Source organism: Panicum virgatum, chromosome 2K, assembly GCF_016808335.1.
Source record: "Panicum virgatum strain AP13 chromosome 2K, P.virgatum_v5, whole genome shotgun sequence".
Classification (NCBI taxonomy): Eukaryota; Viridiplantae; Streptophyta; class Magnoliopsida; order Poales; family Poaceae; genus Panicum; species Panicum virgatum.
This window is the reverse complement of record NC_053137.1, coordinates 65,436,729-65,463,350: the sequence shown is the minus strand read 5'-3', so window position 1 is coordinate 65,463,350 and position 26,622 is coordinate 65,436,729. Positions and strand designations below refer to the sequence as shown.

Here is a 26,622-nt window from a genome sequence, read left to right as displayed (position 1 = left end):
TCCCGCGTGAGCCGGGGGCCCGGGAGCTACCCTGGCCCGCGTCCTCAACGGCCCTCTGACGCTTTGCGGCGGGCACCTCAGCGGCCCTGTCGCTACGGTGCAACCTGCGCCGGCTCGCCTCCTTCGGCGATGCGCCGGAGCTGCTTCGGGCTTGGCTGGGACCGCTCGCGGCGGAGCTACCAGCCACGGCCAGCTTGCCCTTTGCAGAAGGGCCAGACCCCGCGGGGCTCAGCACAGCCTGTTCCTCGGACGCACCGGGGATCCGGATCCCACGGTCCGGGTCACCCCCAGTTTGGCGCGGTGCTAGCCCACCGTCGTCGAGGGTCGGCAGAGTGGCCAGCACTGCAGTCCTCAGGCTTGAGTCCTCGCAGAGAGGAACGACACCTGAGGAAGGATCTGGTGCTCCGGGACAAAGATCTCCCCCGTCACCGCCCGCACCACGACCTCCAGGCCTTCCTGGGTCAGATCGCTGTCCTCCCCGCGGTGGGTCCTGCTGTAGTCTTGGGGCCCAGTGAATCTCCAGGCAGGACGCGGCCGCCGCTTCAGAGGGGCGATCCGGTGCTTCAGGTAGTCCCCGAGCACGTGCAGCGAGGTGAGGCCGCCCTCCGCCAGTGTCTTGATCTTGTTTAGCACGGGGTCAAATGCCGGCGGCAGGGACGGCTTGGCCCTCCAGGTTTGGTGGTCGGAGGCAGGTCCCTCGGTCGGCATGGCGGGGCGCTCGTTGGCTTCGGTGGTGACGATCACCCACTCCTTGCGCCAATCCTCTCACTTTCTGCCAGTAAGCCCGGGGATATAGGGCGTCTGCAGATCGCTCCTTGTCTGGAAGTAGTATGCCCCCACTTCATCCTTGCTCTTCCCGAACTTCACCAGGACGAAGAAGTGGCGAAGAGAATGACGCAGGGCCGCACCCCCACGAACATCTCGCATATGTGGACGAAGATCGACGTCAGGAGGATGGAGTGGGGCATGAGATGTTGGAGCTGGAGGCCGAAATCCTCCAGCAGTAGCAGGAGGAATGAAGAAATCGGCAGCCCCACACCGGTGGAAATGTGCGAAATAAATAGCACAAATTCCCCGGTGCGCAGATTGCCGAGGGGAACCGAGCCTGCTCGAATTCCCCAGATGGTCTCCTATGGACTCCACCCAAGTAGGCGGCGCACCACGTTCAGTTCCGCCTCGGTTTGGAAACGACGGGGACGAATGAGGGACGCCATCTTACTGTGGAGGCGAGGAACAATATGTGCAGAAGAGCCAGGGGCGAGCAGGCTCGAAGGCAAAGGGGCACAAAGGTTTGGAAGGAAGAAGGCGAATGCGGAAAAGTAACCGCGGTATGCGGTTCGGCCTCTTATGAAGCCTGATCCATCTGGCGCGCCCCGAAACCGTCGCTGGAAGCCAAGCGACGTTCACGCCTGGTGTTAGCCGCCCAGTCCATGACAAGGGGGCCCAGGCCCGCCTGTCAGGAGAGGCGGGTAACAAACGAAGGTGTGAAAAGACAGGATTCGAACCGTCGCGCTCGCGGAGCGAGGCGGAAGCAGAACCGACGTGCCTGTACGAGCGATGACTGGGTCAGACTTTTCGAGAACCTCGCTGGCGGAAAAGAATTCCTTTTACCCCGGCGGCAGTGGTACTGAGCGACGTACGCGTGACTAGGCGCACCACTGTGCGTGGGGGCCTTGAGTCAGTAAGCTGTTGCGACGTGATGGGCCAGTAGGGAACCCAGTGGATGGTCAAAGCCGGACAAGACTCCTGCAGCGCGCACAGTCTAACACTGGAGGCTTCAAGTTATGCAGAGCTAGATCACAGTAGTGGCCCCACCAGCGGGTTCATAGCCTTTCCCGAGGTGGGCCCGGGGGCCACTGTCGGTACCCTGTAGCAGGGATACCCACTCCTACTGCAGCAAGGTAGGAATCGCGTAGTCATCCATAACTACGCCCTAAGGGGCGGAGCAGCCGGGCCCCAGGGGTCCGGACCTTACCTTACCAGGCCAACGGCCCCGGACCCGTTCCCCGCTCTGGGAACGGGTCCGGTGACGCCACGTATCCCTGAGGAGGGGAAGCTCCGCGCCAACAGCCGAGGGCGCGGACCCCCCATAGGGGTCCGGGACCTCCCCGCGTCCGTCCGGACATCCCACGCACGTAGAACCAATATACCGCCGGGGCGGGGTCTGGGGGCACCACGTGTCCCGCAGGCGCAGGCGCGGGCGCGAGTCTTCCGCTGGAAGACTTGCCCACCCACCGCATTCAATACGGGTGGTTGAGGCGTGCTCTGTCGCCGCGGCACGCGGGGTAGTTTTTGTCGTGCCTCACTGTAGACCGCATATTACCGAGGTACACAGTGTAGCCGCATGCGCCGCATCCGCGCAGAGCCCGTCTGCCGCATTAAATGGATACGACGGCACGACACCTTTTCATCATACCGCCTACGCCGCAAGCTACACGGCCGTTCAGCTATACGGCAGGCTATGGCAAGCTACGCCCTGGCGCCGTTTCGACAAGACAGGGCATGGCTATGTCAGACGGAAGATTTCCACGGGCAAAGCAAGAAAATCACGGAATAAGATCTTTCTCAGGCGTAGCACCATAATAGCGCTAGGCCATTCATATTAAATACAACATTGTTAGGCCCACCTGTCGGGGACTCAACAGCCATGTACGCGCCTCTCTTGAGATATAAAAGGGAGGCGCTCGCTGCACACTCTAAACTCTCTCTCTACACTCTCTAAGGCCAAGTGAGGGCAGACACAACACAAGCTCGGATTCACTCCGAACAATCCCGTTCTCAACCTCTTGAGAGCACAAGTAATACAATACACAGTGGACGTAGGGTATTACGCTCCGGCAGCCCGAACCACTCTAAACTTGCTGTGTTCATCATGTTCTTGATCTAGATTGGACTAATCCTAGCTACCCCCGAGTACTCACCCTCTGAGTTTAGGCGGGTGCACTACACCATCCGGCTGTGGGTTTGCACACCACGACACTACGAAACTCCTCCTCCTTCCGCTTCATAAATGACTTTGCTGTGTCAACAAAATTTGCTAATGTGGTTTGACAATGCTCATGGTATGGTACTCATATAACACTCCTATTGCGATTGGCCTTACGGAGAGCGATGTAATGACCACTTTAATCTTCACTGTCAAACAACCAAAAGTGGAGATCAAGTATTATCTTTCAACACTATGTGGTTAAAATGTACTTTAAAAAATACGGATGTATTTTATTGCATTTAATTTGGCCAAATTGTAGTTCTCTCGGTCTCCGTCCTAAAATGTAAAGCATTTTAGTTTATTCTAAGTTTGACTAAATTTATAAAAAGAGTGATAATATTTTAAATATCAAATGAGAATAATTGATTTATTATGAAATATATTTTCATAATTTGCTTATTTGATGTTTTAGATGCTAATATTGTCTCTATACGTTTGTCAAATTTAGACTACTTTAACTTATCACAAAGCGAAATTTCTTACATTTCATGATGGAGGAAGTATACAGTTGGATTTTTTTTTGTACGCTAAGATCAATCTCAATAGGAGTGTTCTCTTCTATCTCGATTACCTAGTTTACAGTCTTATTAACTGTACCGATGACATTTCTAGTTAGACTGGCCTAAACAACACATCTCCTGATAACCACTAAGTGGAGACTGTGCCGATGACATTCCCAGTGAGACTGTGCCGTCAAACAACCAAAAGTGGAGATCACCACTAATGAATGAAGCTAAGCCAACGGCTTTCCTGATAACCATCTGCCAGCAACTGTATCAACGGTCGAGCCGGAAGCCCGGAAGCCTTCATCAGATCCAGCTCCTGGTACGCACTCGCAGTTCAAATTTGAATTGGAGCGGAGGAGGGCCCGAAGACCAGGCAGACCCCATCGGCCATTACTGGCCGCCGCCTCCGACCGCCCCGCTCCCACTCACTCTCCACCTCACTCCGGCGCATCACTGCCCCGCCCGCCTCCGCGATGGCCGCGCCCGGCGCCAGCGCCGGCGGCCGGCGCGCCTCCGCCTCGCGCCCCCGCCGCGCCTCCGCGGCGGCGGAGTCCAACGAGAACGACGACCTCGCCGCCGCCGCGCCCTCCTCCTCTTCCTCCGCGTTGGCACACCCCGCCGCCTCAGTCCCGCATTTCTCGCTGCCCCCGAGGTCGCCGCTCGCGGCCATTGCGGATCCGGGGCGGAACCCGCGGTCCGCGCCGGTGACGCCGAAGTCGCTGGCCGGCACGCCCAGAGCCTGCGCGGCGGGAACTGGGGCCAGGGACCGGACGTCGTCGGTTGGGACGGCGAGGAGGGTGTTCGATCCCAGTGATGTCGCGGCGCCGGAGGTGCGACTGGAGGTGCCACACTTCGAGTTCGATGAGGATCCCGCGTTCTGGAAGGATCGCAATGTGCAGGTCTGGGTGTCTATTGCTTGATCCTTTGCCCTCCTGATGTTTTCCAGTAGAAGCAATACAGAAGTACATAATCATCCTGTGTCAACTGGATTGGCAACCGTGCCCCCTAAATCCCCAATAATAATGGATTAATGGTCCAAATGACGATCAAGTAATCCTTCTATTATGCTGGCTTAACTGGAAAACTGCGAACATCATATAATCATATCTAACCATCATGTAATGCTGAGTCATGCTCGTTGAGTTCTAACATTCCATTTACAGGGAGCGTGCATCACGCTAATTGTGATTAAATATGTGGCCAACTCGAAAAATATACGAAACACTCGTAACTCGTAAGGTTTCTGAAGCTAATACAAGTGAATGCTTCGGCTTTTGATGTGGTTTCTACAGGTGTTGATACGGATAAGACCAATTAGTGATGCCGAGAATGCCTCTCATGGTCACAAAAGATGCTTGCTGCAGGATAGCTCAAAGACATTGAGCTGGACAGGACCTCCTGAAACAATGTTCACCTTTGATCATGTTGCATGTGAAACAATATCACAGGTTTCTAGTGTGCTAGCACTGTTTTCTATTCCTTTTTGGATCAGTGTCCCTTTAGCCTAAGCAATTTTTTTGTCAACAACAATTTAGGAAAAGCTATTCAGAGTTGTGGGTCTGCCAATGGTGGAGAACTGCATGTCTGGATACAATGGCTGTTTGTTTGCCTATGGTCAGGTAAGACAAAGTTGCACTATTCTGTGCTTGCAGAAGAATTCATCTGAATATATGTTGTTTGATAACTATACTTTTATAGACGGGAAGTGGAAAAACTTACACAATGATGGGAGAACTTTCCAAGTTGGGCAGTGAGCTTAGTAAGGATGCTGGCTTGACACCTCGCATCTTTGAATATCTATTTGCACGGATAAACGAGGTAAGGTGTCTGTATTTCAGGTGAGTACTTTACTGAATTATTGTTGATTAATAAACTTAAATGTAACATTTTTGAAGGAAGAAGAGCGCCGGAGAGAAGAAAAGCTTAAATATATCTGCAAATGCTCTTTTCTGGAGATTTACAATGAACAGATAACTGATCTACTCGAACCATCATCAACCAATCTTCAGGTGAGCTAATTATGAGTGGGAATTGCTTCATCTTGTATGAACTGAATGTGAAATCTGACATCTATTTTTCTCTGTAGATCCGTGAAGATATAAAGAAAGGTGTATACGTCGAAAATCTTATGGAATGTTATGTGTCTTCTGTTAAAGATGTTATGCTGCTATTGCTACAGGTGATAGAATGTTTACTTCTTTATTGTTCGTCTTTTGGATCTGAATATCTAGGTGCTGTAATTTTTAATTGATAGCTTACTTCAATGAAGTTCCTAAAATATTTTTCTAGGGGGTTGCAAACAGGAAAATGGCTGCAACAAATATGAATAGGGAGAGCAGCCGCTCGCATAGTGTCTTTACATGTGTAATTGAGAGCCGTTGGGAAAGTGATTCAATGACACACCTTCGTTTTGGGAGGTTGAATTTGGTTGATCTTGCTGGTTCTGAGAGGTGAGTGACATGATAATGTAGCAATCTTTTTCTTGCTTCACACTATTGACTGTGTTCAAATTAGGCAGAAAAGCTCAGGTGCTGAAGGAGAACGCTTGAAAGAAGCTGCAAACATTAATAGATCATTGTCAACCCTTGGGTAACCTTTTGTTCTCTGACAATATTCTACATACTTTTTTGGTGTTGATCATCCTTTTTGGACCTGAAACAAGAGTAAATAACTGCACGTGTACATCCAGCTGTGAACATGTTGTATTTAGCAAGGCAAACTTCATGCTTATATTGTATCACTAGTATGTTAACTGTACTTTTTATTTCATGAAGACTGCCCTATTTCATCACCAGATGAAGACTACTCGTGAATAATATATTTTTACAATTTTAGAAAATAACATGTGCATGGAAGTTCATAATTTCTGTAAACCTTTGTTATTATATCAGCATGTCACAATTATAATCCATCTATATTCTGTTCCAGGCTTGTTATCATGACTCTAGTGGATGTTGCTAATGGGAGAAACCGTCATGTTCCCTATAGAGATTCTAGGCTTACATTTCTCCTCCAGGTTAAAAATACAGAATAAAAGCAGGCTCCTGAATACCCCTTCTCCTCACACTGTGTCCATTGCTTCCTCTGGCTCATTATCATATTTTGCCAGGATTCCTTAGGAGGGAACTCTAAAACGACAATTGTTGCAAATGTCAGCCCATCTATTTGGTATCCATCTTCCCTATTTTACTTTTGCTATTCAGTATTGTTCTAGATACTTCACAATGTGCTTGACGCCTTGACCAATCTATGAATTACTCTATTGCAGTTCTTCCAGTGAGACATTGAGTACCTTGAAGTTTGCTCAACGTGCAAAGCTAATTCAAAATAATGTACCTATTCAAGTATATCAATTTCTTTTAATATATGTGAGTTTTTCCTTGTTGACTTAATTGGGGATCCATCTACTTATTCTAGGCAAAAGTAAATGAAGACGCTTCTGGAGATATTATGGCTTTACAAAGGCAGATAGAGGAACTAAAGGTAAAGATTGTTTATGCAAAACTCCTTTATCGAATTGTTATGAATAGCACTTGTATTCATTATGAGGGCTCTAGGCCCGAATATGTACATGTACAGGTATTAGGAAATATGCACAAAACCCCTTATACAACGGGGAAACTACAAAAGATACATATACATCTAGCACGAATTATAGTTAATTATTTGTATAATGCATGACTTCATCCTAACAGGATCAACTGACATGCTTGAAGAAGCAGCAAAGCTGTCCTGGATCACCTGGATTGCAGCTGCTTGATTCAGACTTTGCAAATGAATTCAAAACTTTGTGTGGAGTAGGCGGTCGACCAGACTGTGATCTGAATATCCTAAAGCAAAAGGTCGCAGTGCATGATTTTCCCTTTTGGTAAATTATGATAACTGTATAGTAACACACATAACTAACTAATCGTAACATTTAATAACAGGTTAGTCATCTAGAAGATGTCTTGGTTGGGAGCCTCAGGAGAGAGAAATCAGCAGAGACCAAGATTGGGAAACTGGAAGCGGAAATACAGCATTTGAACCGTTTGGTAATACTACATTCTATTGAAGATATCTCAACTGCATCAAAGAAGAGAACTATCTGCTTTCATACTGATACTAGATTTCTTCTTATATGGAAGAGTAGTGTATGCTTTTTCATAGTGATACTAGCTATCTGTTTTGAAAGGTCAACCTGATGGAATCTGATGCACAACGCTTGAGGAGGAGGCTTGAACTACGTGGTGAAAAACAAAAATTACACTCAATGGATGAAAATGCTGCATTGTTCCAGGAAGTTCAGCTATTGCAAGAACAAATCAATGAAAATCCTCAATTGACTCACTTTGCATTGGAAAATAAGAGATTGATTGAAGAACTTACAATGTAATGTCCACTAGTAAAGTTTGAATTCCTAGTGGTTTTGTTGCAGACAACAAATTTTACATAGTAACTTGGGACCTTTTGTGCATTTGACGAATAAACCGGTTGTACCTTATTCTACTTTACTGACATACAGGCTTCAAAACTTCTACAAGCAAGGGGAAAGAGAGATGTTATTGACAGAGATATCTCTCTTGCGCAATCATGTATATTCAACCTTCCAGAGTTTTTTTTTCATTTTTTTAAAATCTTACATGCTATTCTGATACTTCTCCTTCTGTAGTTCCTTCATATTCTTGAGCAGAAATACACAACAGCTCCAAAAAATGTAGAAACTCAGGTGCGTTCTCGTTGGTTTTGGTTCATTACTTATTTGCATCAATGTGGTTCAAGTTCTCTGTTGCTAAGGAAGCCAAAAGCTTAGCATAAAACTTTATCAAGCAATATAATGATGTTATAAGTATAACCTGTAAGGGAAAGTAGGATAGTTCAGAAGTTAGCTTAATTTGCCTCAACACATAAGAGAAACAGCCTAAGTTTATTTTCCTAATTGGATGCAATGGCTTTAGGGTGATGAGATCATCAAGGAGCTTGACAACCGCAGGAAGGAATTGGATGCATGCTTGGAAAACAATGTTCTGTTAGCTCGGTGAGTACTTTTACATCTATCCTACATCTCGATGTATATTTACACATATATAGTTTTTTTTTGTTATCATGAACTACTTCTTATGTTAACTGTTAAACACCTTATGTCTTGTTTCTGGAACCTTAAACAATCTAATAATCAATTGACCATTCATGTTGATCGCAGTGAAGTAAACAAGCTTCGCTGTGAACTGATACAATACCAGAAGCCTTGCACAAATCAAGTAAGTATGCATCTTCACAACCTCCAAATTAGTCACCGCTTGGATGCTCATATTCTTTCATCATATTTTCAGGTTGCTCCCGAGGCAAAGGATAACGTTGTGGCCACAAGCATCAATCCGATGCAAAATGTGGGATATTTACTCTTTTCTTGTATATAACTCATAACCATAGGTCTACACATGGCTTACATTTTGTTTTCCTTTTAAATTCATAACAGGATCAAGCTGGAGAGAATTTTTCATCTTTATCAACAAATGATGTTACCAGGCAGTTCATGAATGCAGGGACCATGACTAATATTTCAGAATCATTTCAACTTGAGTTACCTTATGAAATTAATAGTGAAGATCTGGAGTCACCTTCTCATTTGCATGATCCAGAAACACGTGATTTCAGGGATCCAACAACGGTGTCAGAGTATGACGGTGTATTGTCTCCTTGCATCAACTTTGCTATGGGGCCTTCGCATAATGTACTTGACAGAAATACTGTTCTAAATGAGGTGAATTTTCTAGAGAAAGATGAAAAACATCATGTCCATGGAAAAGCTCCAGAGATGGGTATACATTTGCATGACGAGACTTTATTGTGTCAAGAGATTGAAATAGTGAACTCAGGGAATCATCAATCACAGGATGAGTTGGAGCACCTTAAAAGAACAAATCAAGAGCTCAAAGAGAAGCTAGTCATTATGGCTGAAGAAAGTAACAGGCTTTCTGAGATTATTGTTGCAAAAGATGTAGAAATTGCTTCTCTGTCTGAAGAATGGGAGGCTGCTATTTTTGATCTAACAAGCTTCTTAACAGATGGATGTAGATCACTAGATGATGCATATCAGAATATTAATAATATGATTAGTTCATTTCCTCACAGTAATAGTTCTGTAAGTGAACATGTGGAGAGGGCTATGAAGGTTAGCATTGAGAAGGAAAAGATGATCTTCAAACTTCAAATTGAACTACAGGCTGCGCAGAAAATTGGCAGGGAAGTGAAGGAAAAGTTGCACATTTTAAGAGGTGCAACTCTTGCAATTACTGAAGCTCAGCAGTTGGATAATGAAGAAAACTCTCAGGAAGAACTGAAGCTAGTAGGTTTATTGCACCAAAAGGATTGTATAATACAAGAACTCAAGAACAATTTGAATGCGGAAAAATGTCTCTCTGCAGAAACGGCAGCCGGACATTCTTGTGATGACCCAATATTGCCTGATAGTTCAGTTGACATGATTGAGGAACATCCTGATGATGAAAATCGACCAACAGTCAGTCAAGCTGATCCAGATTATCAGGTAATCTCCAAGCTAATCAACAGCCATATACCATATTTGGAAGTATGCATCTGTTGTGTTATGTGAATAGTGGAAGATATTATTTGAAAGACAAACTAACCTGGTGAAAACAAGCAATGATTGAGTTTAAACTTTCAGAATGCATTGTTCGTCATTAAACTGACTGAATCCATTATCCAAGTTCCTACCTGCTCTCAGTATCACTTCTTCAGCTCTACTATAACTAAATGCCAAGTCGTAGGCTGCTTCCGCTTTCTATTTACATTCTTTTGCTAGGAAATGATCACAATGATGGTTCACAAGCAGATTCTGCACTGCTATATATTACAGTATTTATTTCCAGATCTGGTGATGTACTTCATCACTGAATATATATTTATGTCTTTTTTGGTGTTGTAGAATGTGTGCATCTGTATTTAAATTCTTGATCATTACTACACACAAAAGCTAAACTTTTTCATGTGGAAAGCTACTAGTATATGTGGCTCAAAATACATGCTCATTCTGCTAACATATATTAATGGTCATGATGTCTGTTGGATATTTTGTCAGACCAGCACAGAAAAGTTAAATTGAACAGCTTTTTTTAGGCAACTATACTAAGATCAAGTGCAGGCTAGAAATTATGCTACATAGACCCTTGCTATGTGAAGGCTTACGATATTTGCAGCTAGACACTGATCAAGTGCTGCACATAAAAATTTGTATAGTCAATGCTTCTACATATGAAGTTCTCTATCTTCCATACCATCTGTAAACATATAGTTTCAAATGGGTGATGACATCAGCATCACCAATTAAAATATGTAACAGAAACTTTGTTTTGCTTGAAATTCTATACGCAAAGAAAAGTTACAGCTTTCTTCGTACACCACAGCTAATGTTTTCTTTCTGAGTCATGAAAATCTGATCGATAATGTGGAATGTCATTGTGTTAAATCTTGCAGTCAAAGCTTGATAGTGTGATACATCTTGTTGAAGACAAATCAAATAAGGTTCTCACTTTATTTTCAAATTTTGAGGCGGCTCAAGAAACCATGGAAGAGGCTGAACTTATGCTTTCAGCTCTGTTGAAGGCTAATGAAGAATTGAAACTTGAAAGAGATAATTGCAGGCAAGGGGTGGAACTGTTATTATCTGAGAAAACTTCTTTGATCGGTGAGTTGAAGGAACTTGAAGCATCAAGTTCTTCTGCATCACAGAGGTATGACAAATTGCATCAACAGATAAATGATTGTGTAGTAGAGATGGCAAAGCTTGCTGCTATAATAAGGGGGTCATTTCAGCAAATACAAAGGGTCTCTACAGTAGAACTCTTTGCTCTTTGCTCAGAGATTATTGCTTTTGGCCAAGAATTGAAGAGATGTATAAGTGAGTCAAGGTCATATATAGTTGGCATGGTATCACTTATAGAAGAAAAAGGCATATATACAAAGCAGTTCTGGCACCTCAATGCAAATGCTTGTGGGTCTGCTTGTCAACAGGTAGAGTCACATTGTCAATGCGGTAGCAGTAAACCTAACTTTTCTCGATCTGATTATAGCACAGATTATGCATCACTCAGAAGAGAGTTTGACAGGAAGAGTAATATTGCAGAAGGATTGTCTTTTGACCTAAAACTACTTCAAGAGTATACCTCAAACACGAAAGATATGAAAGATAAAGCTGATGAAATATCTACTGCACTTAACAACATTCAAACAGAACTAGATATAAAAACTAATGCAATGGAAAACATGTTGGAAAAGCAAAAGGCACTCGAGGAAGAACTGGCTGAAAATGGTGCTGAAATCACAATTTTAAGATCAGAGTTAGAGCAATCTCAAAGTTCATCATCAGCGCTATTGAAAGAGAACAAAGATTTGAGAGTGATGTTGGACGAGGAAACTGTGAAGAGTAGTGAAATAAAAGTGCTGTTGGAAGACAAAGAGGGTGTCATAGAGGGATTGGAGAGCCAAATACTTTTGTTAAATCGTTCTGAAGTGGGGCAGTTGGTGTCAGATATTGAGGAATTAAATAATAGCATTAAAATAATGAGTAGTGATAAGGAAAATCTCCAGGCAGAGATACTTACGTTAAGGGTCAAGCTTGAGATGGTAATGTCTTTATCTGAGGAAAATGAAGCTGCTGCTATTGAAGCTCGTCAAGTAAGTGTTTTGTATTGGTTTTTTGCCCCAGCCATAACTCTGAATTCAATTGAAAATGGGTTCGCTTGTCATGCTTCTGTAGACTGCAGAGACTAGTAAAATCTATGCTGAAGAGAAAGAGGAGGAGGTTAAGATTCTTGAACGATCTGTTGAAGAACTTGAAGGAACAATAACTGTACTCGAGGAAGAGGTAGGCTCTTTATTCTCTTTTTCCTTCAGTGCTTTCTCTTATTATCAGGCAACTTGTCACAATGAAATACATGGTTTCTAAATAGGATTGTAATTCATATATCGTATTGATTCGAATCAAGCAACACTAGAAGCACAAGTTTGCATTTTTCATTAGACTTAAGAGCTTTTTGATGTAACTATGCACGGATTAATGTGGGAACAAGGAGAACCATTGACTCATATACATTATTGTTTTCACTAAAGGTATGCAACCTTAAAGAGGAAGTAAGGAACTATCAGCTGCATAAACAATCTGAAGACCAATTACAAGCCGTTGATGACATGCTTGCTGTAGAAAAAACATTAAAATGTGATGCTGCTGAGGAATTGTGTCAAGGGAAATGTCGTCTAGAAAAGTAAGAATTCTATTCAACTGTTTTTTGTAGTGAGGCCCGCATAAGATCTCTCTGTGAGCTTATTTCACTTGGTTCCATTTTTAACATAGGAGATTGCAAGCTGAGATTCTTGCACATCAAGATGTTAGAAGGAAGATTGAAGGTCTCATGATGGAAGCAAAACGTAAAGATGATGAGGTACATGTCGAACTTATGCACAACTATTTGAGTTTTTGAACCCTGGCTCCTCTTAAATAATCTTCCAATACCTATGTTCCATTTATATAGATTAGGCAATACAAAGAGCATATTGCTGAGTTGGTCCTGCATTCAGAAGCACAATCTTTGTTGTATCAGGAGAAGGTATGAAACACTGCTCTACTATTTATAACTATTCGTTACTGCAGATGTGCTAATAATTCTTGTTGTACAGTATCATGAGTTGGAGAAAATGGTTTCTAGACAGAAGTTTGGTCCACATGAATCTAGTTCTGAGACTGTCCATGCCAAAATTGAAAAGCCTTTGGGGAGAGCAAGAGGATCTGGTTCGCCTTTCCGGTGCATATCTAGCATTATTCAACAAATGAACTCTGAGAAGGATCAAGAAATCTCAGTGGCACGCCAACGTATTGAAGAACTCGAAGGGTTGGTTAATGGTAAACAGAAAGAGGTAAATTTGTTCCTTTGCTTTTTGATAGCAGTTTGGATTGAATTATTTAGCACTGGTCAGTCATGATATATTTTAAAGGGTACTCTATTTTAAAAATTAGAATGTATGTATTGTCTCAAATTGTCCCAGTGTTTCTGTTGTAAGGTTATAATGAGGTTTACTGTGCTTACTGGTCTGAATTTGATATCTATGCCACCATGCAAGCTAGTTGGTTGAAACCATTGCTTAAAAATGTGATACATTACTACAAAATTTTGTGCCTGTGATAATAATTTGAGAACTTGATCCTCTCAGAAAAAATATACTAGTGACCATGCTCCATCTTCATGGTCAATTGTAAATCACAGTATCACAATAATTCAGTGTCCAAATTAACAACATCCCTAAAGTTTATGCTAATATTTTTTTCCTTCTTGAGCATAGGTATGCTTGCTGACATCGAGATTGGCCGCTGTGGATACCATGACGCATGATATTATAAGGGAACTACTTGGCGTCAAACTAGACATGACAAACTATGCTGTAAGTGGCAGTAGTTTCTCCAGGCTGTTAGATATTACGTGTTATTGTTAAGCAGTTTGCTTAGTGAGATTTGTTGTTCGCGTGTCTAGAATCTGCTTGACCAAGAAGAACTGCAGAAGCTGTTAATAGCATCTCAGCAACAAGTTGAACAATCGAAGGCAAAGGTAGGCCACTAACAAATCTGTGTTTTACCAAGTTGCATCGTAGAGTGAGATGGCATTCCTCATTTTTTTATCTGTTTTGCCACTGCAGGATGCAGAACTCGAGGTGCTCAAAGAAGAACTTGGTCATCTCATTCTGGAAAGGGACAGGTGAAACTTCTATTCCTGAATTGTTCATCTGATCATTTTTGCTTTTAGCTGAAATTACTAAATCAAGTGACCATGCTGGATTTTTGTTTCTTCAAGCTTGCTTGATGACATGGACCAAAGGAAGACAGATCTATTGGAGACTCAACTGCTAGTTGAACAGCTTGAGCAGCGGGAGCAAATGTTGGAAGCACAGATAGACATGTTACAGGTCTGCATTCAAGAACTTCCTTCCCAATTTTGTTTTGCTACTGACCTGCTATTTATTAGGAAAATTTCCTCATATGCCATCGAAAATTTTAAGATTGAAACGTGGACAACATATTGCTCTGTCAAGCCTTCCCAGACTGACTAAAGCTCTAAACTGTGCTTGGGTCTTCTTGTAGATGGAGAAAGATAACCTTCAACAGAAGATCGTGGAAATGGACGAGACCATGGAACTGCTACTCGGATCAAACCAACCAGATACAAATCCACGAATGGCGAGACACCTTCACTAGAAATGCTGACCATTTGGCGGTTAATTATGCGTCCTAATTACCGAAACATTTCTGCAGGGTGATAAGCAGCATCATGGCAGCAGCGAGTTCAGCAGGAGGCTAGCCCAGTCGGACATGCTCCTCTCCCACGCGAGGCACGAACACTCGCGCAGCCACGTGACCAGAAGCTCGAGGACGCATCACGGCCGACATCGCTGAAGGATTGCTGGTCCGTTAGCCACTTAGCCGTCGGACACTGCTTGTGTTTGTAGATTGGCAGCGGCGCGACCTCGCTTGCTGGGTCCAAATGGCATTGACTAGAAGAAACCTTACACGTGTACATCACTCCTGTAAATTTGAGAATGTAATGTTCGCGTTGCTGCTTGTGCGTAGAGTAGGTGTTGCATGCCCCCTATACTACATGAACCGGCTCGAAAATGACACGATCTCACCGATATCGTTTTCTCATTTGTACAATTGTGACCGAGGGTTACGGCTCCAGTTGAAGCCGGATGGCTATCACAGGTTTCTGAAGTTCTGCTGAACCTTGCTAAATTTCAGCTTACTGCTCATCGACAGCAGGAATGTTCAGAAGTCTAGAAATGGATCAACCTGCGTGTTCACGAATCGTGCACACTCTTCGAGACGCAAATCACAACGCGTCACAAAGCTACTGTTAATTATGGCAATAATAGCGATACCAAGCAAGCATGCATAAAGTATTAAATGTAGATAAAAGAACAAACCAATTATGTGTAAATTGCGAGACGAATCTTTTGAGACTAATTGTGCCATGATTTGACAATGTGGTGCTACAGTAAATATTTACTAATGATAGATTAAATTCGTCTATGTTTAATACTTCTAATGTGTATCCGTATACTTTAAAAATTTTACACCAAACTAAACACACTTCGTATTCTACGCCAAAAGAACTAAACACACGCCAAAAAGAACTAAATTTTACGGAGTGTCAAAAAGAAAAAAACAGACGGGCACTACTTGACCGGCCCAGTAGAACCCCTTGTGGACCCGGCCGAACCCAATTCCCCCGAGCCCGCGATACCTCCCCCGCCGGCCCGCCGCCTGCCCATCGTCCATTCGTCCTGCTTCCCCTCGAATTCCCCTCCTCCGGCGTCCTCGCTCCCTCGGCCTCGCTAACGGCCGGCCGCCGAATTCGAATTCACACCCGCACTCCATCCCCAGACTCCATTCGAATCTTCACCGCGTCGACTCCTCCTCCCCCCGCCCCCCAACCCAACCCGACGCTCCATCTCCGTCCACCTCTCTCTCTCTCTCTCCTGCCGGCTGCCGAACACCATGGCATCCGGAGAAGGTACGAGCACACGCCGCGCCCCACTCCCTGGCCGCGCCGACCCCTCGGAGATATAGCGCCGCCCACTAACCTGCTCGCCCCTCTCCACGTGCAGGTGACACGTGGTCGGAGATCGTGGCCAGCGGCGGGCTCCGGCCGCCCCACATCGCCGTCGTGTACGGGCGCCGCCAGGTCGAGCAGTCGTCCGGCCGGAGGAACATGGATGTGTAAGGGCTCCTAGCCGCTGCCGATCGTTCGGCGGTTTGGTTCTAGGTTTTGTGCATTTAGGACTGCCTCCGGCGCAATTCGGTGATGCGTTTTTCGGTTCACGCAGGACGGGCAGCTTCGGCGGCCAGCAGCGGCCGAGCTTCGTGCCGAGGAAGAGGACCAGCTGGAACCGGTCGCTTTCCATCAGGTGCGCATACCTTCGATTTCTTCAGTCGCAAAAATCATGGAACGGGCAGCTAGTTTCACCATTTTGGCTCCATTTTAGTTGATACATGTCTGTTCGGGATATCATACATCATTTGGGGCTTTTTGTAAAACTATTTTTATAAGGTATCCCAAACTCGAACCTGGGTAGGTAGGTTATGTCCTTTCGGGGAAGAGTAAGAGTCACAGAAGATTGGTAGGCAGAGGATTTGTTCTCCAAATTAATGCACTTTGAGTAAAACTGTGGGAGATTTGAAGCCTCTCCTTGTTGGGTCCTACCTCGCATATTTGGCTTTATCTCATAGTGGATTGCTTGAATTCAGAGCTTGTATTTTAATTTATCTTCTTTTGGAGAAATTTCCAAGAGGACACTCTACAATCATTATAATTGCTATAGGGTACTGAGGTAGTGAGGTGGACTCGATTAGCCCTTATTAAACTGGTACAGTTAGGGTATTTAGCCAGGCTCTAGGGTAACATTGGAACCTGGACCCTCACAAACACGGGCAGACGTCCCTCCTGATAATTTTGTAGAAGGGAGAAATCAATCCCGGGTTGGCTACCTCACCACATATGGTGCTAGGCTGCCAGCCATTTCACCCATATTTATGATCTTTAGTTTTTTACTGATGCCTTGGACCTCTATTTATCCCATAGGCAGCTACGCTTTTGGATTCAAATTTTGGAATAATCATTAGGTTCATATAATGCCATTTCAGTATGTAGCTAATGAATGAGGTTAAGCGACCTTATTTTAGCAAGTTCACAAACCCTAAAGCAGCATTAACTCAGCAAGGTCATGGAACTCTCTAACACAAATTCGAGTAATTAAGGATTGAAATGGAAGAAACCAGTAAGTCTAGAGACCTATCGCAAAAACATGATAAATTTATGCTCAAGTTGTATTATATATAAAAAATGGAAAGAAATTATCTTGTCTCCGGAAGTTGATATGCCCTGTCATTTTGGTACTAGAATCTAATATACTTTCTGTGTTTTAGCTTATTCCTATCATACATGGAGATTTTTTACGTATCAATTATTATACTACTGTCAAGTAAGTTTTAGCTTCTAATGATATTTTGGTGAAACTTGACAGAGGAAGAGAGAGTATTTTTGTTGCTCCTGGTGCAAATCTTCAAAACCAACAAAAGCCCTGCAGAGCACAAAAACGACCACCCAAACCGTGCAACCAAGTGGTGAGTCTAATATTGCTACAGGCATATTTACCAATGTAGCACTTTACTTGTTAAGCTTGCCAATACTGTTTACAGAAGAAAACTCCAAGTGGCCCTCCGGACTTGAGGAAGGAGAAGACATATTTTGAAGAAGTTGATGCATTTGAGCTCATGGAAGAAAGTCCTTCTCCCAAGGCCTCATGGACCAGAGGAATGGAGCAGAATCCCATCAATCATGATCTGCCTGCAATATTGGAGAGGTGGAAAATTTCCAATATTGCACGACGCGTATTATCTGAGCCCATGTTTGTCACCATGGACTTGGAGACGCCGATCATAAAGAGTAGTACAAAAGAAACCAACATTATTTCATCATTCGATAAGCTGAACATTAAGGAGGAGGCTGTTGAAACCAGCATTCCATGGAGTGGTGAAGCTCTGACTGCTTTTGAGCAGCTCCTCATGGTTTGCAGACAGTCTGAACCAGTCACACTCGCAGAAGTTTTCTCCGCTTACTGGTAGGTGCTACAACCATTTAACATAAATATTGTTCCATTTTCTGTATGGTTTTGTGGTTCGCTGTTTTAATGAAGTTGTTCATGAAAATAGCGAGCTAGAAAGCATCAAGAAGTTAGGTGAAGGAACATACGGAGAGGCCTACAGGGCTGGAACGACTGTTTGCAAAGTTGTTCCTTTTGACGGAGACTTGATAGTCAATGGAGAAACCCAGAAGGTTTATTTCATTAATTGGTGTTCTTCAGTCTGTATTTTTCTGGTACTCACGATGTGGTGCTGTTTTGTAGAGGTCAGAAGAAATACTTGAGGAAGTGTTGCTTTCTCTAACGCTTAATAATCTAAGATCAAACCGGGGTGATGAGAAAAAGGATTCGTGCAATGGCTTCATTGAAACAAAAGAGTATGTGTCTTTCATAATCTTTGCAATGGGAAAATGCTTAAATAAATCTTTACTGTAAGTGTAGCTAATCTGAAGAACGTGTACGCTGTCAAACTTTTACAACACCATTTATCTAGAAATTGTGTTAAATGATTAAATCCTGGCATGGTTACAAATAATTTTGACCTTGTCTCTACAAAGGTAGTGCATAACAGTAAATACCCTGGTTTTGAGTGCCTCTCAAGTATTTATTTCTTGCAGCTTTCGGGTTTGTCGTGGACCATATGACCCTTGTCTGATTAGTGCTTGGGAAGACTATGATGCCAAATGTGGATCAGAAAATGATCATCCTAAGGACTTTACAAGTGAGCAGGTAAGTTCTCATTTCAGAGAAACAAAATATCATTATGTAATTGTGGTGGAACATCAGAAACGTACGGTGCCTATAAATTATCTACTTCTTACATAAGCAAATTTTGTTTCAGTCTTACATCGTATTTGTGCTAGCTGATGGTGGTACTGATCTAGAAAGCTTTGCTCTGGTTGATTACAATGAGGCTCGCAGTTTACTAGTTCAGGTATGCACCATGCATTGGCTAAGAGTATATCTGTGAGCTGAACTACAAAGTTTTTAAGCATAACTAATATTTCTTTCTGTTGATGTAGGTTACTGCTTCCTTAGCAGTAGCTGAAAGTGCTTGTGAATTTGAACATAGAGATTTGCACTGGTTTGTCCTCTCACCACAGCTTTGGTTGATTCATGTCTTTAACTTAGATTCTCAGAGCCAATATCGCTCCATATATAATGAAACAAGAGCTTCGATTTATGATAAAATTGAGAAAATACATCTCTTACTTAAATACATTAACTTCTACAGTACCATGCTATTTTGAAATGCCAAAACTGTTTTTTGTCATTAGAGTTGTACGAGTTCGTGTGGTGCTTGATAGAGCAGGTAGGTAGAAAATAGTCATGCCTGAACTGGTGCCAATTCTAGGTAGTGGAGATTTAAGGAGTGGATCATGTGACTTGCTATGAAAATTTATAATGAGAATGTTACCAAGGGTTCTCATATTTTACTTACCATCACAATGTGCTTGGCATGGCAGGGGTAACATTCTTTTGGCTCAAGATGAAAATTCAGACACAAATCATACAATGAGCTTTGCTCTTCAAGGGAAGAGGATGCTTGCAAGAACTTTTGGTCTGAATGTCTCCATAATTGACTTCACTCTTTCACGGATGAACACAGGTGCACCTTTGAAATTTTAGTTCAGATTTTATTATGCTCATTAACAGACTAAAGTTTATAATTTATTTTTATTTTTTGCAATGAATTTCATCACTCTGTGATTCAGAATGTTGAAACAGAAGAAAACTCCTACAATTATGTAACCTTTCTCTGATATTGGTGATTAATTTTATCTTTTTGACAATTATAGTACTTTTGTCCCCACATGAAATTCAAATGAATAATTGCTGCAACTGATAGAAGGGAATTCCAAATGCTTGGGGTCATAATTGGATAATAGAAATCCCTTTAACCTGGATGTGACAACCTTCTGAATTAGCTAAGTATATAATTTCATTTATAGAGCAGAGAGCACAAGGTAGACACTCCACAAACACAACACGGATATCACCTGGGATTGTGGGTTGTCTACACTCTAGAAATTTACTGTGGGCACCAGTGCAAAATCTAGGACTGAAGCTCTGGTGGGCTGAGGTGCACATCCGTCCTATCCATGCAGTCATAAGCCAGCTTCACAAGTGTGTTAACTTCCGGGCCTTCATGGTGAAAAGAGAAATGAGAATGCTTTGTAGATGATGGCAAATGTATGTTTATTCAAGAATAGCTATCACTTTCGCTCTTATTCTGCTGCACTTTTTGTCATCTTCATAAGTTGAATCTGCGAAGAGAGTTGGGGAGCACTCAGATATGGTAAGAGCCAATGAGGTAGATTCATGAGACATCTATTGAAGTTTGCGCCTCACACATTCAGCATCAATGACCTTTTGAAAGTCAGTTTTTCCTAGTGCATAAGTGATTACCGGTCATTTGAAGAATATTTGTACATCACTGTAACATTTTGCCTCTCTTATGTTCCTTGACCTCATGGTTCTTCACAATGTTATTCTCCAGGGACTGTCATTCTCTTTCTGGACCTGTCTGCGGATCCTGCATTATTTCAAGGGAAAAGAGGAGATAAGCAGGTTTGCTTCTGATATCCCCAAGAGTAGTATGATAAAACATTGTGTGTTTTCTTAATCTATATGGATCTTGTGTGTGCAGGCAGAAACATATCGAAGGATGAGAGATATTACCCAGGAACACTGGGAGGGCAGGTATATAATACTCAAGAGTCCTCTTCTGTTGCCCATGCCAAGTTGGGTTTCCATTATAATTTATGACATGGAGAAATGCTAATTGTGTGTGAACATTAAGTAAGAATTCAAAATGCCCAAGCTTGATAAATACTCCCTCTGTCCCAAAAAATAAGCCACTCTAGAATTCAAAATTTGTCCCAAAAAACATGACATCTTACCATATTTAGGAAGTGCATATGCATGCAAGAATCAATTAGTGTCAAATATGGATAATAAATAGGGGCAAACTTGGTCATTTTATCTTCTTGTTAATTTGTCCTAGAATTCCTAGGATGACTTGTTTTTTTGGGACAGAGGGAGTAGACCGGTAAAAATAATTACTCAGAACAAGAATTTTGAAATGCTTCGGGAACTATTTTCCATCTGCAAAACATGATTGCAGGATTGTTACTGATTCTCTACTTGTATTGCAGCTTCCCAAAGACCAACGTGGTGTGGTTAATTTACCTTGTAGATATGGTGCTGCATAAGACGAAATCACTTGTGAGTTCATCTTTCCCCTTCACTTTCCACTAGTTACTGATTTACCTGTGGCCGGTGCATCGAATCCACCTGCATGTGTAACCTTTGTGAACACTTTATACTAGGCGCTTGGTGCCAAAGTGGACCGGGAGCTTCGCTCGCTCAAAAAACGTCTGGCATCGTGCGAGTCCGCTAGAGATTGTCTCGCCGATCCCTTCTTCAGTGATATACTATTGGAGGACGCGCAGCTCTTTCCAATGCAGCAGCTGGAGTCGGATCTGTGAACTGGCAGATTGAATCTCTGTGGGGGTTCAGGATTTTAGGGTTTAAACTTTTCGCCATGTGCAACCACTAATTCACCTGACGTGCGTGTGATCCAGAAGAACAGAACGGATTGAACGCAGGTTCGTCAGCCCCGGGCATGCAAGAGAGCTTGCAGTTGGCTGTTGCCCAGGCGCTTTTTGTAACTTGAGTGTGCATAATTTATCACGTTGGCGGTCCTGACCGTGGCCAGATTCGGGTGTTTCTGGAGCATGTTCATCCATTGCTCTGCCGGAATGATAGTCTTTCTCCGCGTATTCTGCAACTATGTCGCCCCGGGCAGAAGTGCAGACAAGTAGCAAACAGATACCTTCAATCATGTTCACAAACCACACAGTCGCAACAAAGAAACATGAAAAACGTGAAACCTCACATTCACAATCTCACATCACTACCGCGCGTATACACAGGCAACCAGAAAGCCAGGGGATCACGTGCAATACACAACACGAGTGCCGCTAGGAACACAGAACTACTACTCACCAATAGGGAAAGAATGGATCGATATAAACACCAACACGAGACAATTTACAAGCGAAAAAGAATGGTGACATCGTGTTAAGTGGATGAGTGGATCACAATAGCACTGTGCTGCCCCCCTGCCCTACACGGGCAACCTTTCAACGTTCAGAGTCCTCCGAAAGGGTCGATGGAGAGCAGCTTCCTGTTCATAGCAGGAGGTGCCAGGCCCGGGATGTCTCTGATGCTCTTGTTGTGCGGGTTGACAATCTGCGAGAAAGGCAGACCTGGTTATTGATTGTACAGTGTAGAAAACCTTATGGAGTAGAATGGCAAGGGCCTAAATGGTTAACGGAAAAGAGATGAGCAAGATATCAAAATAAAGACAAATCAGTATGTTTGGGTGCAGTAAGCGCTAGCTTGTTTGCAAGGGGGGGCAATTGCAACACCATTCAGATTTCAAACCATTCTCGGTCATCATTAGATTAGTTTTGAGTTAATTAACAATCGTCTGCTTCTAAAGATGCAAGGTCAAACTTGCGCCACTTTTTTTCCCCAAAATGTAATGAAAACTTTTTTAACATTAATAACAAAAGGATGAGGTATTCTGAAACTTTTCATGGATTATGGGGAAAGTAAGCTTAGATGCCACAACGATAGATAGAACTGACTCGACCACACGGAATTGCACTACTAGAGGTACTGGCTTCTAACTGCCCTTTATATATGAAGGTTCTGTCACTCAACTTAACACCAAGCTCCAAGCACAACTAATACTGTTTAGGTAGAGCAAAAAAACAAGCATCAAACGCTAGCTTGCAAAGAAAATAACATACCTTAACAACAATTATTGCAATAACACCACAGACAATCAGAAACAGGAACGCCATAATGCACTTGTCAGTTGCAACCTGAAATGACAGATTTTATCAGTTCAGGTACTGTCACTTTGCATATCAAACGATACACATACATGCTGACAGAGAGAGTACCTGACGACCAATCTCTTTCACCATTTGACTAGCTTTCTTCAGGGAGAAGTGAACAGAGTCAAGCTCATTGCCGATCCTCTTCATTTGTTCTGTCTGTAGAATTAGACAGTAAGGAGATAATAAATTTAGACCAGAAACTAAAACTTATTGAAGCTAGCCCTGAAAAACACAGTGGTGGACTATGGATAAAAGCCCCCACCCCTCCCACTATAACACCTGGGTTTTATGGTCGGGTTGGCTAGCTGGGGCGCGCTAACATGGTACCAGAGCCGAGGTCCCGGGTTCGAACCCACCCGGCCACGCATTTCCGCTGCGCGATTTCCCCTGCGCCTCTCATGTGTTGAGACCTGCTGTGGGCTACGCCGGGCACTAGAACCTGCTGCGGGCTACACCGGGCTCGCACGCCGTAGGGGGAATGATGGACTATGGATAAAAGCACCCACCCCTCCCACTATAACACCTGGGTTTTATGGTCGGGTTGGCTAGGTGGGGCGCGCTAACACACAGGTCACACAGGTCATGAAGAAATCAGAAGTGAATTGAAAATATGTTCTGCCTTTACAAACATATCCACATTGACGCAAGCTAAAATATGGAAGGATCTAATGATGGTATTATAGTCCCACCTCATGAATAAAATGTGAAGCAATGTTTGTGCTAGAAAGTGTGGGTATTGACTGAAACCACTTTCTTGGAGGAAAATGGAAGTACAAGGCATGTCAGTATGTCACTCTTTGTTCTAAATAAGTCTTATGAGCATACTCGAAATGGAGAAACGGAGCACAACATTTTAAGCGTTCACTGAAGCTGTATGGTAAAAACTAAAAAGATCATAGAAAGGAGTGCCTAGAGAGCCAAACTTGCAATAAAATTACCATGGTTTGTAGCACGAGATGGTTATTGAGCAAGAAATTAAAGCCCTTTAGGTTTTGGCAGGATAGACTGGCAATGAGTAGCACAAATCACCTCTTTAAAATTTACCCAAAAAACTGTTCAAGACCCACTCTTTCATGAGGATAGAGAAGCAATATCATGCCAGGTTGATAAAGCATAAAACATAACAAAACCGGTGCCTAAAATGAGCACAGATGAGGAAAAAGGGAGGTTAAAAAAAAAAGAGTTCCTACAGCCCATAATAGTTCAGTAGCATATCCAAGTGAAAAATGTTCAGTGCATACAAGTAGGGGTTAGCATCCAAGTAGGCTACAATGCTGATAATTGGAATGAAAACACCATTCTACTATTCTAGAAAACTTACTTGCTGTGCCAGATTTGCAGCAGTTTGAGCTCCAACTTCAACAGTTTGTGCTACAACCTACAAGAAAAAGGTTCTTAGGTTCCTGTAGAATTCCTTATGGAAGAGCTGAAGAAATGCATTGTTCTTTTTCTTATCATTTTAACGGCAACCCGAGTATGTGAATTATGGCATCTTTCTACTCCTCAGTGCAATAGCAGAGATTTTTCTTGTTGGTTAAAAAAAAGGAAAGGAAAAGGAGTATGTTAGTTGCATACCATTTTTGAACGCTCAATAGCTTGGTCAGTTTGGTCCATTTGTTTCCTTCCAGCGCTAATGAGCTCTTGATTTGACATTTCTGTAAAATCATCCAGGCACATTAAAGAGAAGGTCAGCACATATAAAATTTTTGAGAGGATTTTACTAGAAATATTATAAGTCAACGATGACCACCTGATGCCATTTGAGCTGGTGTGTCCTCAGCCACTTGATCGTTACCAGTATCGAATAACTCAATCCTCTTATTACCAAGGCTACTTTGGTACCTGCAAGACCAAAAAGAGTTGCAGTGGATACATTTTAGAATCAATTGAACTGTGACGGAGCAAAACATCACTGTAGCTGCAAATATGCAAATGGGGCATGGAGTTTTAGCATTTGAAACATCCCAACATATTTCAACTCTAAAGGCATCATAAGAGAGAGATTTGAATGCACTTACGTTTTCCTCAAGGTGACATAGGAATTCAACTCTTTGATCTGTTATAACACGCAAGAAAGAAAATTATGCTTGTGCAGGAAAACCACATAAGATACACTAGCGAAGAAGTGACTATAGTACCAACCATGAACTGCTTCTTGTCATTTAGCTGCTTGTTGACGTCAGGAGGGTTATTTTTCTCCTCATCTTTGAGTATGCGATCAAATTCCTTGATTAAGCTGCAGAAGAACAGGACACGTTTACAGAAGGGCTCGTAGATGGAAAAGGTAAACAGATTGTTCAGTTCGCGCAGGGGTGTTGCATCGACGGAACACAGGGTGGAGTTTGGCCAGACTCACCGCTTGCACTCCCTCATCTTCCCGGTGAGATCTTCCAGCTGCTTGGACTGCCTGTTGGAGTCCTTGATCTTGTCCATCTTCTGGAACCCATTTCTGCAGCAAGCATCAGCACGCGGAGTTAGCACACGAGGGGTAACTGCAAAGCAGCTGGCTGCAATTGCTGCCAAAATCCGCCGCCGCCGCAAAGTGGCGAGCAATCCCTCGTCAGCTCACTCCACTTTGTACGAGCCGACGGCAGCTAGAAGCGTCCAGCAGGGACCGAATTGACAGGGAGAGAAGCGCCTTGCGGCGGGGAGATCTGACTCACTGGAGGGCGCGGAAGATGTCCTGGATCTCGCCGTCCACCTGCTCGAGCTCGGGGCTCATGGGCACGTCGCTCGCCATGGCTCCGCGCTCCGCCTCGCGGGGTCCACCCACCCAGAGCAGAAGAGCGACGGCGGCGGCGGCGTGCGGGGCGCGTCCTCGTGGTCGGGCTCGTCAGCCGTCAGTCAGCCCGGCATTCCGGTGGAGGGCGGCGGTTGGCGTCGGGAGGAGGTGAGGCCAGGGGTGGGTTTGGTGGTGCGAGCCGTTGGGTGAGCTGGGCTCGGGCCGAGCTGTGATCCCACGCGTATGAGCTGTGTTGCGACTCGTGAGCTCTCGCCATCGCCAAGGGGGTTGATTGATTCCAGCCAGCAGGAGTAAGCAGGTGATTATTGCTGCTCCGCTCAGGTGTATCTTTATTTTTATTTATTTTGAATTTTTGAGGATAGGACAAGAGAGAATTCGGGCCCTATTCGTCACAAAATTTGATGAGTTCTTTGATGCATGTAATTCATGTACCTGCAAGCGAACGCGAAAATGCTTCTTTTTGCCGGAAATAACCGGATCCTTAGAGGATTGATTTCTTCGCTTCTCAAAAAAAAGGATTTGATTTCTTTGCCACAAAGCAATGCGATGGCTAGGTGGCAAGCGCTGTCACAGGCCCACACACACTCCTCCCTTTGGGTTCTGGCCTTCTGGGAGGACCGGAAGAGGGAGGGAGGTGATCGTCACAAAGCCGGTTTCGATCCACCTGCTCCGGCCCAGTGGGCCGCCATGATGTCGTCTCTATCTGCGGCAGGGGCCCACCAACCAAATAGATGCCTGGTCGTGGATCCATTTGTATTTGGGCCCTGCTAGCCTCAGTCAGAT

The 26,622-nt window shown here is 43.7% G+C and overlaps 3 protein-coding genes across 3 annotated transcripts; 2 read left to right on the top strand and 1 right to left on the bottom strand.

Annotated features, from left to right (window-relative positions):
* The first annotated feature begins 3,877 nt into the window (after nt 1-3,877).
* LOC120694638 (kinesin-like protein KIN-12E) lies at nt 3,878-15,184 on the top strand. The gene is made up of 33 exons (XM_039977822.1): nt 3,878-4,394; nt 4,788-4,943; nt 5,031-5,114; nt 5,194-5,313; nt 5,391-5,504; nt 5,582-5,674; nt 5,785-5,945; nt 6,010-6,084; nt 6,424-6,511; nt 6,605-6,663; nt 6,764-6,827; nt 6,913-6,978; nt 7,191-7,337; nt 7,425-7,529; nt 7,670-7,866; nt 8,000-8,069; nt 8,147-8,203; nt 8,433-8,512; nt 8,678-8,735; nt 8,808-8,864; nt 8,954-10,024; nt 10,972-12,171; nt 12,254-12,361; nt 12,607-12,758; nt 12,848-12,935; nt 13,026-13,100; nt 13,171-13,407; nt 13,831-13,929; nt 14,019-14,093; nt 14,182-14,240; nt 14,337-14,448; nt 14,624-14,719; nt 14,795-15,184. The coding sequence occupies exons 1-33, from the start codon at nt 3,969-3,971 to the stop codon at nt 14,933-14,935; spliced, it is 5,790 nt and encodes a 1,929-aa protein (XP_039833756.1). The 5' UTR covers nt 3,878-3,968; the 3' UTR covers nt 14,936-15,184.
* A 629-nt stretch (nt 15,185-15,813) lies between these two features.
* LOC120694639 (serine/threonine-protein kinase haspin homolog) lies at nt 15,814-21,927 on the top strand. The gene is made up of 15 exons (XM_039977823.1): nt 15,814-16,052; nt 16,147-16,258; nt 16,366-16,446; nt 17,563-17,662; nt 17,738-18,159; nt 18,251-18,374; nt 18,445-18,557; nt 18,798-18,909; nt 19,022-19,114; nt 19,203-19,264; nt 19,647-19,789; nt 20,681-20,751; nt 20,831-20,883; nt 21,339-21,408; nt 21,513-21,927. The coding sequence occupies exons 1-15, from the start codon at nt 16,037-16,039 to the stop codon at nt 21,669-21,671; spliced, it is 1,731 nt and encodes a 576-aa protein (XP_039833757.1). The 5' UTR covers nt 15,814-16,036; the 3' UTR covers nt 21,672-21,927.
* A 77-nt stretch (nt 21,928-22,004) lies between these two features.
* Nucleotides 22,005-26,089, bottom strand: LOC120694640 (novel plant SNARE 13-like). The gene is made up of 10 exons (XM_039977824.1): nt 25,760-26,089; nt 25,453-25,545; nt 25,239-25,332; nt 25,115-25,152; nt 24,847-24,938; nt 24,672-24,751; nt 24,418-24,474; nt 23,160-23,252; nt 23,004-23,078; nt 22,005-22,437 (listed from the first exon to the last, which is right to left on the bottom strand). The coding sequence occupies exons 1-10, from the start codon at nt 25,834-25,836 to the stop codon at nt 22,336-22,338; spliced, it is 801 nt and encodes a 266-aa protein (XP_039833758.1). The 5' UTR covers nt 25,837-26,089; the 3' UTR covers nt 22,005-22,335.
* Nucleotides 26,090-26,622: the final 533 nt, after the last annotated feature.

Excerpts from the sequence above, each read along its gene's own strand:
- LOC120694638 (XM_039977822.1), top strand. The coding sequence starts at position 3,969 with ATGGCCGCGCCCGGCGCCAGCGCCGGCGGCCGGCGCGCCTCCGCCTCG. Across the intron at positions 5,505-5,581 it reads CATCATCAACCAATCTTCAG|ATCCGTGAAGATATAAAGAA; the intron begins GTGAGCTAATTA and ends TTTTCTCTGTAG. Across the intron at positions 14,720-14,794 it reads CAGATACAAATCCACGAATG|GGTGATAAGCAGCATCATGG; the intron begins GCGAGACACCTT and ends ACATTTCTGCAG.
- LOC120694639 (XM_039977823.1), top strand. Across the intron at positions 19,115-19,202 it reads CTCGCAGTTTACTAGTTCAG|GTTACTGCTTCCTTAGCAGT; the intron begins GTATGCACCATG and ends CTGTTGATGTAG. Across the intron at positions 20,752-20,830 it reads GGAAAAGAGGAGATAAGCAG|GCAGAAACATATCGAAGGAT; the intron begins GTTTGCTTCTGA and ends TTGTGTGTGCAG.
- LOC120694640 (XM_039977824.1), bottom strand. The coding sequence starts at position 25,836 with ATGGCGAGCGACGTGCCCATGAGCCCCGAGCTCGAGCAGGTGGACGGC. Across the intron at positions 25,546-25,759 it reads GACATCTTCCGCGCCCTCCA|AAATGGGTTCCAGAAGATGG; the intron begins GTGAGTCAGATC and ends TGCTTGCTGCAG. Across the intron at positions 24,752-24,846 it reads ACCAGCTCAAATGGCATCAG|AAATGTCAAATCAAGAGCTC; the intron begins GTGGTCATCGTT and ends ATGATTTTACAG.